General features: G+C 37.4%; 1 protein-coding gene across 2 annotated transcripts in view; it reads left to right on the top strand.

Moving 5' to 3' along the window:
* Positions 1–2,405: 2,405 nt before the first annotated feature.
* LOC131164195 (membralin-like protein At1g60995) overlaps positions 2,406–17,584 on the top strand; it is a 64,241-nt gene continuing 49,062 nt past the window's right edge. The window contains exons 1-3 of one of the 2 annotated variants that reach the window (XM_058121206.1): positions 2,406–2,920; positions 4,457–4,519; positions 6,772–7,209. In XM_058121206.1, the coding sequence (XP_057977189.1) occupies positions 2,768–2,920; positions 4,457–4,519; positions 6,772–7,209 (654 nt within the window). In that variant the 5' untranslated portion in view covers positions 2,406–2,767. The remainder of the gene's footprint in view (positions 2,921–4,456; positions 4,520–6,771; positions 7,210–17,584) is intronic. The other variant, XM_058121207.1, reaches the window with a different exon arrangement.

Here is a 17,584-nt window from a genome sequence, read left to right as displayed (position 1 = left end):
ATCATAAGATAAATGTAGCAATGAAGTGTAGATGATGATCGTCGTGTGGGTGTATGAAGTTGTTGGCTGTGTGGTGTTGATGAGGGCCGTGAGAGTATTAGATGGAGGAGGGGTTGATAGAGTTGTTGGGTAGTTTAGTGGTCTTTCAACACTTGATCTCCGGAGAGAACGCCACATCCTCACACTACTCACTCACAAGGACAGGGACAAACTTTAGAAGTTCAAGTAAAGAAATGTTTCTTCTATATTTAACTTCAACTTCATGTCTTATTCTTACAATAAGAATGCTATTTATAGGCATAGCCTGGGAGACAAAGCATTAAACACTCAACAACTTTCAACAACAACTCTTAATAACTTTCAACAACAACTTTCAACAACTATTAACCTAACACAATTAATACTCACTAAAAACAAAGAACTCCAACTCATAAGCACACAAGTCAAGCTTAGTTGTCTTGCATTATTACAATTCAAATTTGAAATTTAAACACATTCCAAAAGGAAGGCAAAAATCGTGTGGGGCCCACATGAATCTTAGACTCAAACTTGCTTTGACATATGAATTGGGTTTTCATGCACCGAAGGTCCCCAAGTAGTCTTCGAACAACCAATTTGTGTGGTACCCATAAAGTCTTGTGGGGCCCACAAGACTATGTGGGGCCCACATGGGTCTTAAGTTGGACTTTACTTCAATACTTTACATGGGTCTTGCAATAACATATCCAAGAAAATTTATAAAGTCAACATAATAATAACGAAGTTTTCTAGTCTTCCATCCAAATAGTTAGATGGTCTTCAAGTAAGATCTTCAATTAACCTTATATGTTCCTGGAAAACAGATATAAACAATAGTGGACATCTGGAGGTCGTTCATGTGCCACCATGTTAGCAAAGGAATGAACATCGAGAGGTCGTCCATGTGTCACCAAATCAGCAAAAGAAAGGGGTATGACATATTGATCCCCATCATTGCACATTTATCAACAACAAAAGAAGAAACAAGGATGTTGAAAGAAGCTTTGATTAGTAGTAAAGATGAGTTGTAGGCTTCAAGAAACATGTGTATGAAGATGGCTAAGAAAATAAAGCGCGTAGATGAACTTATTTGGTAGCGAAACAAATATTAGCTCTTTGATTGCCACAACAAATGCATCCGACAATAGAGCTTAACCTTTTTTTTTTATTTTTTTTTTTTCAGGAAATAGGGAAATCTAGTAGTTTTCTTATGCTAAGTCTTAAAAGTTAAAAATCATTTATCATACATAAATTTGTTGAAGTTCAGGAGAAGGCTTGTTGTTATAATATATATTTTTATATATTGCTTATTTATTTTATTTTTATCTTAAGTATAATTTTCATTCTAAATTCAAGTCCCAACAACTAAAATCGATAACGCCCAAATCAACTTTATTATTATAATAATATAAATAAACATTTCTTATAGTGTCAACTCCCAACAACTCTATTATTATAATAATATAAATATATTTATGATATTATTTATTTAATTTTTAGTTTTTATCAATAGAGACTCGCTAATATTCCATTTTCTTCCCCTTCTATTCTTTACTTATTTCAAGCCACAACTCTCTATCTAAATTTAGTTGCAGACTTTGCAATTTGTAGATTGCTATGTGATGGTAGGATTATTTGCTGCAGCTCTCTTTCTCTCTCTCTCTCTCTCTCATCTTAATTGTAGACATTGCAATTTTAGAGATTGCCATGTGACAACTTATTTGTTTTAATCTCTCTCTCTCTCTCTCTCCAAACTTTCGCTATAAAAAAATAAAAAAAGATGAATTCTCAAGAATCTGGTCATTTTTAGTTTGCTTGGTTGATTGGTTCATTTGGTTTTTCCGTTTTTGACTAAGTTATTAACTTCTCCAAACTTTGATAAAAGTCAAACCGAATGAGAGTGAGGTCCCAGCTTAATCAGTTTGATTGACTGATCTAACATAATTTTCAAAATACTACTTTTTACTAAGAGAGTTTACATTTAAAAGTCACCCAGCAACTTCTTAAATCTAATACTCCCATAAACACTAGAATTGACAATTTACAGAAAATACCATCTTAGTCAAGACCACACTAAATTACATTTATTAAATGTTGGACTTTTGCCTTGAAAGTTTTTCCTTTAGTGCAATTCAAAATTAAATGTTTCAATTTTTTTTATTATTATAAAAAAATATTAGAAAATACTGTTACACATTGCATTGCATTGCATACCACCATTTTAAGTTGTAAGAGCAATCTTTTTTGGTATTAGATTTTTCATGAAAATAAAATTTTATATTAGGAGCAATGACAAGAATTTTCACCTCTAATTTAACATGGATTAAAATATTTTGAAGAATTGGATAATAATTAATTATTTTCAGAAAAATTAGAGAGAAGAAGTCACTTATGTGACGAAACCTATAAAATCTTTTTTTATTAAAGTTACTTCGTGATAAAAGATTGGCACGGCTAAAATTCGATGCAGACAGGTCCTTCACTTCGACGATTTCTTGTTTCAGGAGCTTTGACCCTTTGAAAATTCACGCCGGGCTAGTTGCAGAAAATCCCTGATTCCATTTCGGAACCTCAGCGCAAATGATTTTCCAAAATAATACGGAGAAAGAGGGGGAGAGGGAGAATTCATGCTGAATTAACCTGAATGAGAGAGAGAGAGAGAGAGAAAGAGAGGGAGGAGGGTGATGTCTCATTGAATTTTCCTTGGTTCTTTCGGGGTATGAAAAGAAAACCCTAGAGTGGGAGAGTGATGGATCCGGAGCAGACCTTCATTCGCGTGCAGGAACGGTTTTCGCAGATGCTGACGCCGAGAGTCCGAGCTTCTCTCGAGTATATCTATCTCTTCATAGCTATCACTTTGTTCTGTATTCTCGTTGTCATGCACGCCAATTACGTTCAACAGGTATTCTGTATCCGCAGTACTCTCCGAGTTTTCCTGTTGAGCTTCTTTTGGGGCGTTCCTTCAAGTTCAAAGTTCTGCGCAAACTGTTTTTGATATTTCAATTTATTTTTTATTTGTATAATAAAAATATAGGAGTATTGTATTCATAAAATCTGATGAGATGCGTGCAGCTTGCTCATCACAAACTGTTTTGGAAATTTCAATTTGTTTTTTATTTCTGTAACTAAAACAAAGGAGTATTGTATTCATAAAATCTGAAGAGCTGCGCGCAGCTTGGTCATCAGCTGGGGTGATGAACAGACAATAATTCATGGCTGCTTTTAGAAGCTATGCACTGCCTGGTAGCAGTCATATGTTTATATGGTTGAGATTCTTTGGTTAGGCCCGTTAAGGGTGTGGCGGCGGCGGCGGTTATTCTTCTGCTAAAAGTAGTTTGATTTTTCTGTAAATTAATCACAAGTCCTTGAAGTTTCACTGAATTGCATTTCAAACTCCCTTGAAGTTTAAAATATAACAGTTTATTTATTTATTTATTTATTTTGATAAACAAAGAACTTTAGTAGAGAGACAATAGGGAAAGAAATACGACAAAAGAAGGGCAAGATCGCACATGAACAGGGTATCCTCCAACATAAGTCAGTCAAACCAACAAATGCAAAAAAAGAAGAAGAAAGGAAACTACAATGCAACTCTAATGAATCAGAGAACTACATTCTCTCTACAACTCTTGTAGAGAAGCCTTCTAAATAGCCATTAGCAGAGCACCGTAGCAACCCAAGAAAGACTACTATGCTCCAAACGAAATGATGAGACGTACCAACACCCTAAAAAGTTTGCATTCCTGTCTAACCAAGCACACCAAATGTAGCAAGAATAATGTTTCACCACAAAATTGTGAGAATTTAATTCATTTCATATTCAAGCAAGTTTAAATCCTTGTTTAGGGATGTCTTCAAAATTGAAATTGAAACTTTCAGGATCATAGTCTTACAAAGTACTACAATTGAAATTTTAGGTAGTGAAGTGCAATTCAGTTAAACTTAAGAGACTTATGATGTAATTACCTTTTATTTTTGAGACAATGAATTCCTAAAAGAGTTTTTATATGTGCTTTTGCTTTTCCTTCATGCATTCTCGCCATAGTTGCAAAGAAGTCATTAAAGCAGGCAATTCCACAATCCTAGAGAGCACTTAAGAAAAAAATCATAAAAATCATGTATGAAAGGTTAAAAACTATTCTAAGTTTCTCAGTGGAAAACTTTTTCCCTTTTCCTTTTGTGATTGTAAGATTAGAGTAAGGGTTGCATGCTTGACTGTGGCCCTCCATATGCTTAGTGAGGTTTATTTAGCTTAATTGTTTGATGCACAAATGTTCTTAATTTATGGTCTTTGCAACTTTTTACTCTTTTTTTTTTTTGATTTGGTATTCCAATTTCCTTTTTTTTTTTGGTTCCATTATCTATTTTTTATTTATATTTTGCTCACATTTTGTGAAATTTCTGTTAAAAATTGATCCTTTCTTTTTTTAATGTGAAGCCTGGATGTTCAAGTGAGCTGTCTGGTGTTGAAACAACAGAAGCGCAACTTATTCAAATTAAGGTATATAATCTTTTTGTTGGTGTTGTAATTTTAGCTTTATTTCTGCTAACTTGCTAGCTGGTTACATAACTCTATAAGTGTGGTTCCTTTGCATTAGGTCAAGTTATCTTGTAGGACCCTCATTTGCTAGCGGATTTGTTACTCATCTGGTAAGTAGTTGAATTTGAAAGCCAGTGGGTATGTTGCTTTGGGTAGAAAGGCAAGCTTTGGATGTTGCACAAGGCCATTTACAGTCTAAAGCAGTCCCTAGGGTCTGGTTTTACAAATTCAATGTAGTGGTATTTTGGTTTCATACATTGTTATGTTAGTTACTGTGTTCTTTGTTTAGTGAAGTGAGACGTGTGGTGCTTTGTTGATGATATCATCCTTACACGTGGTGATCTTACGGATATAAGCATTGGCTGCATGAGCAGTTCAAAATTGAGGATCAAGGGACACTTCACTACTTCCTTGGTATTGAGGATATTAGGATTTGAAGAAGGTTTTAGTATGTGGCAATGTAGGTATACTTTTGACTTACCGATGGGGATTTTGAACAAAAGCATCTGTATGCAAGTTTGGAAAACTAATGTGTGATTGTGACTAGGCTTGACTTATCTTTTGATACTGGGACTTTTAGTCAGTTTGTGGAGGCTCCCAAGTGACCACACTGACTGAGGTGTTGTTTTTAGAATTCTTTAGTTCATGAGCTCTCCAATATAGGGCCAATGCACAAGTTTAATTGCAGCTTTGGTATTATGTGATGCTTTGGGTGTAGGCTTGGCTAGTTTGGTTGAAGATAGGAGTTCGACTAGCAGGTATTGTACCTTGTTAGGTAGTAATCTTGTTACTTGGAGAAGCAAGAAACAAACTACTGTAGCATGTTCTGAAGCACAATACCAAGCTATGGCTCAAACAGTTAACGAATTATTGTTGTTGAGATCTCTTATGTTATAGGAAGGTTTTCTGATGATGAAAATTGATGAATGTGTTTTGTATAATCAGTTTCTGTCTTGTAAGTTATTCTATGTTCCATGAGAGGATCTAACATATTGAGGTCGACTTTCATTTTGTGAGAAATGTTGAGACAATGAAGGTTGTAGCTACAGGGTAAGCTGTGACCAGTCAGGAGATATCGTCACAAAAGGGCTTGCTTAGACCTGCTTACCAAGGTGGGATTGGGTGATATTTATACACCCCGTGTTAGTAGGGAATGTTGGAGTGGTGGCAGCATATGGTTTAGGATATTATTATCTTATCGTTTGTAGGGACAGTTTTGTCATGAGTATTTCATATATAAGATCATTGGATGATTTGTGAGAATTATTCTCTCCAGAGCCAGACCAAACTTTTCTCTTCTCTTCTGTTTTTTAACTCTAATCCAAATTCTCATAATCAAGTTATATCTTTTCAGGGTTGCAACATATACAACCTGTTTGCACTTTGTAGTTGAGTGTAACCCTTTTGTTAATAATTGGATGGAAATGGTTCCTTTGTGATCTCAAGACGGCTATGCTTGGGGTTTCATCTTTCAAGAATTCTGTGGCCCTGTACTAATTTGATTGGATGCCTTGGTATACTTTTGGTCTTAGGGGTTATATTCTCCCATGCTTTCATTCATGTCAGGTCTGGCTACTGCATCATATACTTTATTTATCGGCTGATCTTTGATTTAGGACAAAAATGTGATAAGGGTTGAGTGTACTGTAGTTTACCGTTTTAGTGCTTTGTTCTCTGTTTCCCTTCCTTTTCTTCTTGTGAGCAGGTTGAAGTTGAAGCCAGACTCTGATTGTGCATTGTGGGTCAATTTATTGAATATAGGCTACTTCAAAATGAATGTGGTTGCAACAAAATGGTTTTTTGTGTTAGCATTTACCTTCTTTGGGTGGCTTCTTGCCCCAAATTTCAGATTTATTTTACGTTGGATCATGGTCAATCTTAGTGCTGAAATTCCTTTGATTGATTTGTTAGCATTTAATAGTTATATTATGAATCTGTGATGATCTTGCATGTATCTGGATAGTTTTGGTTGTATTCTATCAGTTTTAGATTTATTTTGGTGTTCTTCTGTGCAGGATGCTTCGGCTAACTTAGAAGTTGCTTAGATTATCATGATTCATGATAGGCGATCTGAAATATGATCATATTTGTGCTTTCCTTTTAAGAACCTGGGTGATTTATCTTCGGAATTGATGTGCATTTTGTTGGAAATTCAGAAGTTCTCGTGGGAACTAAACTGTGAGTAATGTGCCTAATTTTGTCTTTTGCTGTAGATAACAAGTGCTGGTCTTTGGTCACAGAATGAATCTGGATCTAATGTGATAGATATTCCTGAAAAGGGTAGTCTGGCTGAAAATTTTGAAGTTCGAAATGCAGATGGTGATGAATTGACATTCTTGGCTGCAAAGTTTTGGTTGAATTGGATTGGTTCAGGTGCCAGGAGGGGCAAATTGGTATTTAAATTGTGGAAAACTGATAATGAAGTTCTTGAGTCCCAAGCAGAGAGCTCTATCAGTGGCAAAAGCTCTAAGTCAGCAGTTGATGAAGCAGTTGTTAAAATTGATAAAGAGGAGCTGCGGACTGCTTTCCCTATATTGGCCAAGAAATCTTTTAAAGCAGCAATTTTCCATTTTTTCAGCAAGTGGTATAAGCGATTAATGTTTTTCTGGAGACATGCAAAGCAGATCTTTAGTAGTTTCCAGAAGTTGTGGGTGAGTGAATCAGGAAGAAGCTCTTTCGTGTAGTTATTATGGTTGGTTTTATTTATTTTACACAACTGCTCATTTTGCTTACTTTCTACCTTTGCTTTCTAGTGGACTAATTAATATCATGTGATTTGTGTATGATATTTTAGGTCCTCTTGGAGAATATGTTAACCGTTCTATGATTTAGTAACCCTGTTCATGTTCAAATCATATCATTATTATCTTCTTGATGTCATGAGATTATTATGAAACTAGGCAGTTGTGCTGCAGATGCTTAGTCAATGGCTTAGCACACTATTGACTATTGCATCTGGATTTATTGTAGGTTTGCCCCTTGTTTGCTTGCGAACACAATGTGGATTGCTTAGTGTCATTGTGCTGTATAATAGCAGAATGTCTCAACGTATAGAGCTGAATATGAAATACAAACATGGCAATATGGCAGTTCTTGAAATAGTGAGGTACAAATGATAAAAGAAGATATCATTAATAGAAAAAAGAATTTACAAGAGTGAGAATGAGATTTCTCCTGAGACAAACTGAGACACTCCAAGAGAAAACAAAGCATTATAAGTACCCAAGATAAAAAGAGATTATTAGGTCAATGTGTTCCTCCAATCTCTTTGAAACTCCTGAAAGCTCGTCTCTTTAAAAAATCCATAACTGACACACCACGGAGAGGCCAAGTACTTAATTTTTTCCCAAACCAGCATCTGGTTCAATTTTTTCCCAGAAAATATCTGAGTATTATGTTCCATTCATATGCCCCATTATACTGAGAAAAAGCCACGCTTCCATAAAATTGCCCTATCCTTTCTTCTACCAAAGTGAGCAAAGGATATTAGTAAGAAATTTCCACTGAGGGAGGACAAACCCAGCTTTCTTCCATAATGTCAAAAAGCATATTCCATATACTTCAAGCAAATTGAGCTCATATGATTAATAATCCACCTTTTTTAGGAAGAATTAAGCTCATATGTTAATCAAATTGGACTAGGCAAATCAGCCTTTGAAAGCTTTTTTGATAACGAAAGAATTTTATTACTAGAATAGAACGCACAAGAAGGAGAGATTAAAGCATCTCCTTCCAAGGACCAAGAACGACTGTCAGCTTCCAAAGAGACTTGACAATTATTCAGCAAGACTAACAAGGAGGATAAGTCCTCCATCTCCCTATCATTCAATGGTCTCCTAAAATGAAAATACCAAGAAGTAAAAGGACCACCCTTAGATCCATCTTGTTCTAAGCTTAATCGAAATAGGCGAGGAAAAGAGGTGGACAAAACAACATTCCCCGATCATAGTTCTTTCCAAAAGTGAATATTATACCCCCTACCTAGTATAAATTTAGTATGGGGAGTAAAGAGGGAATACATATGAGAAATGGCTTTCCAAGGACTCTCTGAAGAACATCCAAGTCCTGAATTGGCATCCCACCCATTCCCATCAAGTCGAAATTTGCTTTTTATAACTTTAAGCCACAATGAAGAGACCTTTAAAGGAAACCGCCAAAGCCACTTGGCCAAGTGAGTCATGTTTTTAGACACCATCAAGACCCAATCCGCCTTCTTGTTTAGGCCTATAGACCACCCCCCAACTCATCAAATGATCCCTAACATCTCCCACCCCTAACCAAAGGAAATCTCTCATGATTCTCTCAATCCTACTAGCCACACCCGTAGATATTTTGAAAATAGACAAAAAATATAGCGGGATACTAGAAAGACAAGCTTGAATGAGAGTAATCGTACCTCCTAAAGAAAAAAGCGCATCCTTCCAACCATCTAATTAGCCACTCTCTTGATAACAAGGTCCCAAAAGCTAGTGTATCTAGGATTACCCCCTCCCCCCAAAAGGCACTTCTATATAAGATAACGACCAATCCAAAGCAACACAACCTACCCTCCGAGGCTAACACCCTACCTTGCTCCTCCAAAAAATTAATAGTCGCAATATGGCTCTTCCCAAAATTGATTTTAGGCCCTGAAACCCTTTCAAAAATATGAAGAATTCCCAGATATTCTAAATAGATGACCTATGATCCTCTAAGAAGAAGATAGTATCGTTAGCAAACTGAAGATGCAGAACCATGACCTCCGCCCTCCCCACTTGCAAGCCTTTCACTAAACCTCTAGCCATAGATCTATCAACCATCCTACTTAAGGCATCATCCACGAGGACGAACAAAAAATGAGAAAGAGGGTCTCCTTGTCTAATCCCTCTCTTAGTTCTAAACCAAGATTTAGGTTCCTCGTTTACTAACACCGAATAAAACACATCAGACATGCAACCTTTCATCCATCTCTGCCATCTCTCACCAAAACCCTTCTTCATAAAAATCTTGTCCAACAAATTCCAACTCACCCTATCATAGGCTTTCTCAAAATCCAACTTAAATATTAATCTCTTCTTCTTCCTTCTACTAGTATCCTCAACCACTTCATTTGCGATCAAAATTGTGCCCACTATTGTATCCCCCCCATGAAAGCGCTTTGGGCCTTAGTAATAGTCTTATCAAGAACCACAGTCAACCTTGTCGCTAGTACTTAAGTGATTATTTTATAAACATTGGATACTAAACTTATAGGTCTATAATTGGAAATCTTGATAGACCTGCTTTTCTTAGGCACCAAAGTTATGAAGGTAGAGTTAATACTCTTGCATAAAATTCTGTTACAATGAAATTCATTAAAGACCTTCATCAAGTGATCCTTAACCACTGCCCAGCAATCTTTAATAAAAGGCAAATTAAAGCCATCCAGCCCTGGATCTTTATCCCTATTATTGCAAAGACGGTAGATCTTTCTTCCTCTTCCTTGAAAGGTCTCTCTAACCAAGCTAGCTTATCACTAGACAAAGGGTCCCACTCTAGGTCTTCCACCATCGTTCTATAATCGTCTTTCTTAGAAAACTGATTACAATAAGAAACAGTGATCTCCGAAGCTATCCTATTATTATCCGAGATAATTTGCCCCACAACCAACTCTGACTCCGTAATAGAATTTCTCATCAAATTCCTTCTTGCTAACCTATGAAAAAGTCTAGTGTTGCAATTGCCCTCTCTTACCCATTTACGCCTTGTCTTTTGCCTCCAACATCCCATTTCCTTAAAAATCACATTTTCCAACTCTTTCTTTAGGGATATTCTTTTCAGCTCCTCCTCCCTCAAAAGATTAAAAGCTTCTTCCCTACCATCTAGCTTAGCTAGCTCACCTAAAATACGGGTCCTTTTAAGCCTAATGTCCCCGAACAACTCCCTATCCACCTTTTCAATTTTTCTTCAGCCTCTTCAGTTTCCTCATGAATCCGAAACCTTCCCAGCCCTCATCACTCGAAGACTCCTTCACCATAGATTAAAATGTTTCGTCATCCATCCACATATTTTCAAATCTAAAGGGGGTAGGGCCCCAAGACACCTTCCTAGATTCCAACAGAATAGGAAAATGGTTAGAAGTGGCTCTAGGAAGAGTGACTTGTGAAAGATTAGGGAACTCATCCTCCCACTCATTGGAGAAATGGAACCTATCAAGTCTACTAGCCATAGCCCTTGCCCTGCTCACCAACCAAGTAAAGTTTGCGTTACTCAAAGGAATACCCCTCAACCCAATCTCTCTAATAAATAGATCAAAATTATGCATTGTTGGAGTAACCCTACTTTCCCCCTTCTTTTCCCTAGGAAATCTCACTGCATTAAAATCGCCCCCCTCTATCCACTAAGGGGAACAAAAACCTGAGACAAAATATGGCTTGTCCCAAAAGGAGCTCCTTAGAGAAGGCCCAGAAGGACCATAGACTGAAGAAACCCACCGTTGGCCTTGATCCCTCACCTCTAACAAGACAAAAAGAGAAAAGAAACCTGTGAGGCTGTCCACTATGGATATGGTATGGGTATCCCACACCACTAGAATGCCCCTCGCCGATCCACGAGAGGTTAAAAAGACCCAGTCCTTATTGCGCCATTCCCAAATCCCCCTAGCGACCTTCCCATCGACCGATTAAGGCTTAGTCTCCTGAATCAAACAATGTGAGGAGAACTCCTAAGCAAAACCTCCCTAACCTTGCTTCTCTTCCTAACATCCCCCAGAACCCTAACGTGCCAACTTACAAATTTCATAATTAAACTCATTCACCCCCTCTCCCTCTCCCTGTTCCCTTTCCACCCTCAATAATTGATAGAAGAAATCAGATTTTTTAGTTCTTTTTGAACTTTCTTCTTCCTCCTTTCATAAGTTTTAGGACTCAAACCCAATCTAACCTCAAAACGACCAGGACTCACAAGTTTCAAACCCAGGTCATATAGTAGTTTGTTTGGATCTTTGCAGTCTCTCTCACTACCCCCTAGACTGAAAAGCAGAGGCGTTGCCCCTAGCGAGACCTTCCTTGTGGCAAACAACATCAAAAGAAAGAGAGGACTGAGAGGGAAGGGGAAGGTTATCTTTTCTTGATTTGGATGAATTTTGATAGCGTGAAGGAATAACTACCTCTTCATTAATACCCCTCCTAGCATTGTGAAGATTTTCAACTAGGTCCACCTTTTCAAGAGTATGCTCAGGAGTAGGGGGCAAAGGGCCCTTTTCAGTCAACGCCTGCTCTGGTCTAGCTTGTGCTTTATAGTATTAACACCCTCTTGCTCAGTGTCAGAAGAAAAATGAAGTCTCATCTCCTAGATGCTTAGTGTCTTGTGAAGGCAATAAACTTATCTTTGGTTGCTCGTCATCTTCAGTAGAAAAAGTTCTCTCTGAGAATTGGTCCCAATCACACTCTCCTTCCATATCTAAAGCAGTCCGCAGCTGTTCGGCTAACAAACCATTTTCAAAGTCACCGAAACTGCTCAGATCATCCTCTGAATTTGATAACTTTTCCTGAACTTCGTCATCTCCTACTTCTTTTGCTACCTCACGCATGGATGGAAGGAGAAAGCTTGCGGCAACACCACCCTCAAATCCCTTACTGTAGTGTACAACCTCTTCTGGTTGGTTGCTGTCTACCATAAGATCCTTCACTGCCTCTTTCTCTTTGGAATCCCAATCCCCACATGAAGTTGGGAACTCTGTCAAGTTGACCTTTTCATTATGTGGATGGTTCTTCAGGAAACTGTTTAGTTGGTCATCTCCTTCCTTGTCTGCAGCGACTGAAGGAGATGAAGCGTCAATTCTATTCCGACACATTGTTTCTCGCTGGGCTAAGAGTTAGTGGGCCCCCTACCTTAAATCCAGTGGGAGTCTGAGATTCCTTTTTAGTAGTAGTGGGCCCAGTCCCCATATTTTGTTTAACAACTCATTTCGCCATAGTTTTGGGTGATCGGCTGTACCTGCTCCTGAACATTTCCTTCCCATGCCCAAAATTAGAATTAAAGTTCGAACTAGGAAAGGAAGCTGTCTTTTTGCCCCAGAAATCACGGGAATCACCTCTCTCAGTAAATCTCCTCCCCTTCTCTGGTGCTGTTTTGACGATGTCACGAAGGTCAGTTTTTCCGATAAATGCTGTTCCTGACTCCACATCTTTAGATGTGACTCATGACCGATGAGGTTCAAAGAGCTATATTCTGTGCACCGGAATGCAGCTCCCTCAGTAGGTTCAGTCGTAAGCTTCAGAATAGATTTGAAGAATTTTCTCCACCCTTCACTGTTATTACCTTCTGGTATACGTAGTTCTTGACGTCTTTCACCTATTATCCCCTTATCCATCTGTAGTTCTTGTTATGTTGCAGCTCAAAAGATCCTTCCCCCCCCTCCCCCCTTTCCTTTTGCTGAGATTAAGACCTCCTCGAGTGATCTCTTCGGCTTCTCATGAACCCTTGCAGATCACCCCCAGGACCTTAATGATCGATGAGAACTCCTCAATCTTTAGAAGAATGTAAGAGAGGCGTCTTCCAGAGAATTTCGATATCCTGACAGTCAAGGGGTTGAGACGATTAGCGCAGAAGGTTTTGCGCTCCACCTTGACAGCGAATGACCTCCCCACATGAACTCTGGCATTAACTCAAACTTCGCCTGTGCCCCTGTGGTCAGTGCTAGGTACTTTGTACTCCATAGAAGGAAGTCGATTGCACCATGATGACTTAGGATGGCTTCCTGTGTGTGGGTGAGAGATTCTGATACGGAAGGACAACATTGTTTGACAGGAAGATCTGTTCGTTGAGCAAGGTAAGGTTCGTTTCTTACTGGCTTGCTGCAGGTTTTGAGAAAACTATAAAGCCAAGAATGATTTGCCACAGATGCTGCAAGGGTCTGTACAGGGGAGCGCCAGATCTAACTGATGGAAATATGATAAAAAACTAAGGAGGTCTTGATCGGTTACAGGTCTAGGTTAACATAGAAAAATGGCTTTGGCTAGAAGTTTTGGGAGAAAGGTGTTTGGAGGTGCTAGCCTTGCTCCCTGTTGTGAAGGAGGGCGATGCTGATTTAGGTTAACCAAGAAGATTGGTTTCGGCTAACAGATTTGGGGGACTGGTGTTCAGAGGTGCTTGCCATTGCTGTCCTCTCTCCTTTGAAAGTTACAATAGAAAATTTTGATTTCCTCCAGTTTTAGAGTTTATTGTTATTCTTTGTATCAGCTTTATTAGATTGCTCTTTGGTCTCAAGTTGTATTTATTTTGTTTTCTACTGTAAATCTCTCCTTTGAAAGTTACAATAGAAGGTTTTGAATTCCTCCAGTTTTAGATTTTATTGTTATTCTTTGTATCAGCTTTATTAGATTACTCTTTGGTCTCAAGTTGCATTTATGTTGTTTTCTATTGTAAAATCAAAACCTTTGTGCCCTATACATGCAATCTTCACATCCTCCACAGCTTTACCAGTTAACATATTAGGATAAATTTCTGTACCTTTGAAAATTAAGGAATTCCTGGTTATCGAAGAATGATAAACTGCAGCAGTCCGCACCATCTTACAGGCAATAGCTTTCTTTGAATTTTCCATGGCAGCTAGCCTTGCTAAATTTTCATCCCAGTTCATCAATGCTCCTTGTAACTTCAGTTGGTTATTAATTTTTTGATATACCTGCATCATCACAGTGCACTCAAAAAATAAATGATTTCTTGTCTCAGAAGGGCTTCCACAGATTTTACAACTTGGATCAGAGCTTCTTCCCCTAGTTACTACTTTAACCATAGTATTTAGTCTGTTCTACTCTGCTAACCATGCTACAGCTGCATGCTTCAGAATACTATATTTGGTCCAGACAATTTTAGTCCAGAAAACAGCATTTTTCTTCTCTCTTATACGTCCCTATAAAGACTGAAAAGTAAAATATCGCTTGTTTGATAGATCCCAGCTTACTTTATCTTCCTGATCAGGATTTGGAATAAAATTAAGTCACCCCTTGATATCATTTACTTTAGTTGATAATCTTCTTGACCATGTCCCGGAGTTTTTGTTAATCATAGATCCAGTTTTGAATTAGCTTGAATTCCCAGATTAATAGAAAATTGAGGTCCATAGTGCTTGAAGAGAGGACAATAACTGTGCCAATTATCAAATAACAGGTAAATACCTTTCTCATTTCCAATTCGTATTCGGAATTATATGGTTAACTAATTTATTTAATACAATTGTAAAAACTAAGAAAATGCCAGATGAATGGAGGAAAAGTACTTTAATACCTATATACAAAAATAAAGGAGATATTCAAAATTGTAATAACTATTGTGGAATTAAACTTATGAGTCATACGATGAAACTATGGGAAAGAGTAGTTGAACAAAGATTAAGGTTAGAAACGAAGATCTCAGAAAATCAATTTGGTTTTATGCCTGGGAGATCTACCACAGAAGCTATTTATCTTTTAAGAAGATTAATGGAAAAGTTTAGAGAAAAGAAGAGGGACTTGCATATGATATTTATTGACCTTGAGAAAGCATATGATAGGATACCTAGGGAAGTTCTATGGTGGGTTTTAGAAAAAAAGGGTGTATGTTGTAGGTATACCGATGTCATTAAGGATATGTACGATGGAGTAATGACTAGTGTAAAGACTATAGATGGAGAAACTAGAGAATTTCCAATTACCATAGGTGTACATCAAGGATCTGCTTTGAGTCCTTATCTTTTTGCTTTAGTGATGGACCAATTGACTAAGAGTATTCAAAAGGAGGTTCCATGGCGTATGTTGTTTGCAGATGATATTGTATTAATTGACGAAATTAGGGATGGAGTAGAGGCTGAGTTAGAATTATGGAGAGAAGCTTTGGAATCTAGAGGCTTTAAGATAAGTAGAAATAAAACAAAATATATGAAATGTAATTTTAGTAATGATAGGAGGAATATTGGAGACAAAGTTAAACTTGATGATGAAGAAATAAATAGCACTTATAGATTTCGATACCTTGGATCTATTATGCAAGCTGAAGGAGAAATTGAAGATGATGTAATGCATAGAGTTAAAGCAGGTTGGGTAAAATGGAGAAGTTCTTCAAGTGTTCTATGTGATTGTAGAATAGCCTTAAAATTGAAAGGGAAGTTTTATAGGACAGCTATAAGACCAGCTATGCTATATGGATCGAAATGTTGGGCGACGAAGAAACATAATATCCAAAAAGTAAAAGTTGCCGAGATGAGAATGCTTAGATGGATGAGTGGTATAACATTGAAAGATAAATTAAGGAATGAACATATTCGTGGTAAGTTAGGTGTAGCTCCTATAGAAGATAAGATAAGGGAAGGACGACTTAGATGGTATGGACACTTGCAATGTAGGCTTAATAGTGCACCTGTGAGGAAGAGTGACTTAGTTACTGTGGGGGGCAGTAGAAAGGGTAGGGGTAAACCTAAAATAACTTGGGAGGAGATAGTGAGTAAGGATTTAATATCTTTGAATCTATCAAAAGAAATGGTCCATGATCGCATAAATTGGCGGAAAAGGATTCATATAGCCAACCCCACTTAGTGGGACTAAGGCCTGGTTTTGTTATTTCCAATTCGTATTTAATATGGGAATAAGCCAGACTTTAGCTTGAAGAATGGTCTTTCCAAATCCAGGAACTCCCTGGAGTCTCTTTTACTGCCATTAGCAGTAAAGAGAATTATTCTATGGTTGACACTAGATTAATTTCATTAAATTTTTTTGTATGATTAATGTAATAAGTTTTGTAACCTTATTGCTAATTTCTACATAAAAAAATATTTTTTAGGTTTAATGTTTAGGTTATGGTTGGTTCACTGAATGGAATAAGGTAGGAATAGAATAGAAATTGTATAGGAATATAATGATTTACAAAAAAGGTCACTCATGCAAAATAATTTACATCTCCATGTGCAACCAGAGTGCACGTGTGTGAGAATGTTAAGGCTTGACAAACATTGTTGGTCTGTAACCTAATAATTTTTAGGTAAATTTGTGGGTTAACATCCCTCTTTTCATGTTATCCAAAAAATAGCCCTCTTTTTCTGGTTCTATTAATAGATCTATAAACATATTTTGTGTGAGGTGTGGGGGCTTGATGGCAGGCATCTGATTTGTACTTCTGATATTGTAAAAAACAAAAATGTGAATTAATTTCGATTTTCACATAGTGGTGGACGAATGTTCTGATAACATTGCTTTTCTGAGGAAGTGGTTATGGGTTTCCCCACTGGGAAGCCAAGTCTCTTTGGCATTGGATTATCGAAAGTAAATTTGATTTCCAGGAGAATGTGTGAGCTGCTAATATTGGCATTTAGAGTTATGACATCGAAGCTCTATGGAACTCAATTAAAAAATTTCATCCTTTTTTAGTCTGTCAAGTTCAAAGTGGGAGATGGTTCTTGGGTTCCATTTTGCTAGGATTTATGGTTAAGGGAGTAACCTTTTTTATGTTGTTTTTTCTTCTGTTTTTTTGTCTTACTACTATTCATATCGAGTCTGTTTCTTCTTTCTTGGTCTTGATGAGAAATTCTCCTTTTGAAATTGAGGCTGGTGAGCTGTCTTCGGTTCTCAGTTTATTGGGGTCTTTCCAGCCTTCTTCCAGAAGGGATTCAGGGATCTATATTTTGGATGGTTACAAATTTGGGGCATTTTCTTGTAAATCTTTCCACTTCCGATTGATTCTTTTATCTACTATTTTTCCTACTCTTAATCGCATTTAGAAAGCTAAGGTTCTGTCCAAGGTCAAGGATTTTCTTTTGCTACCTGTCCTTGTAGATTTTAAAATCAACAGTTGGCTGCAGATTAGGAGGCCTCTCAAGTCTCAAGGCTCTATATCCTTGTGTGCATGTGATAGTGATGAATCACTTTCTCATCTCTTCACGCATTGTTCTCTGGCTTGGAGCTTATGGAATAAGTTGTTAGGCTTATTTGGTGAATGTTGGATGTATCCGAGCTGCTTGGAGACCTTTTTATTGACTTTTTTTAAGAGGCATTGGGTGGTGTAAGGATACTAGAAAGTAGCGTTGGTGTCCAGTCT

The sequence above is a fragment of the Malania oleifera genome, chromosome 9 (genome assembly GCF_029873635.1).
Source record: "Malania oleifera isolate guangnan ecotype guangnan chromosome 9, ASM2987363v1, whole genome shotgun sequence".
Taxonomy (NCBI): Eukaryota; Viridiplantae; Streptophyta; class Magnoliopsida; order Santalales; family Ximeniaceae; genus Malania; species Malania oleifera.
The sequence above is the reverse complement of the archived record's forward strand: the minus strand, read 5'-3'. Positions and strand labels throughout refer to the sequence as shown.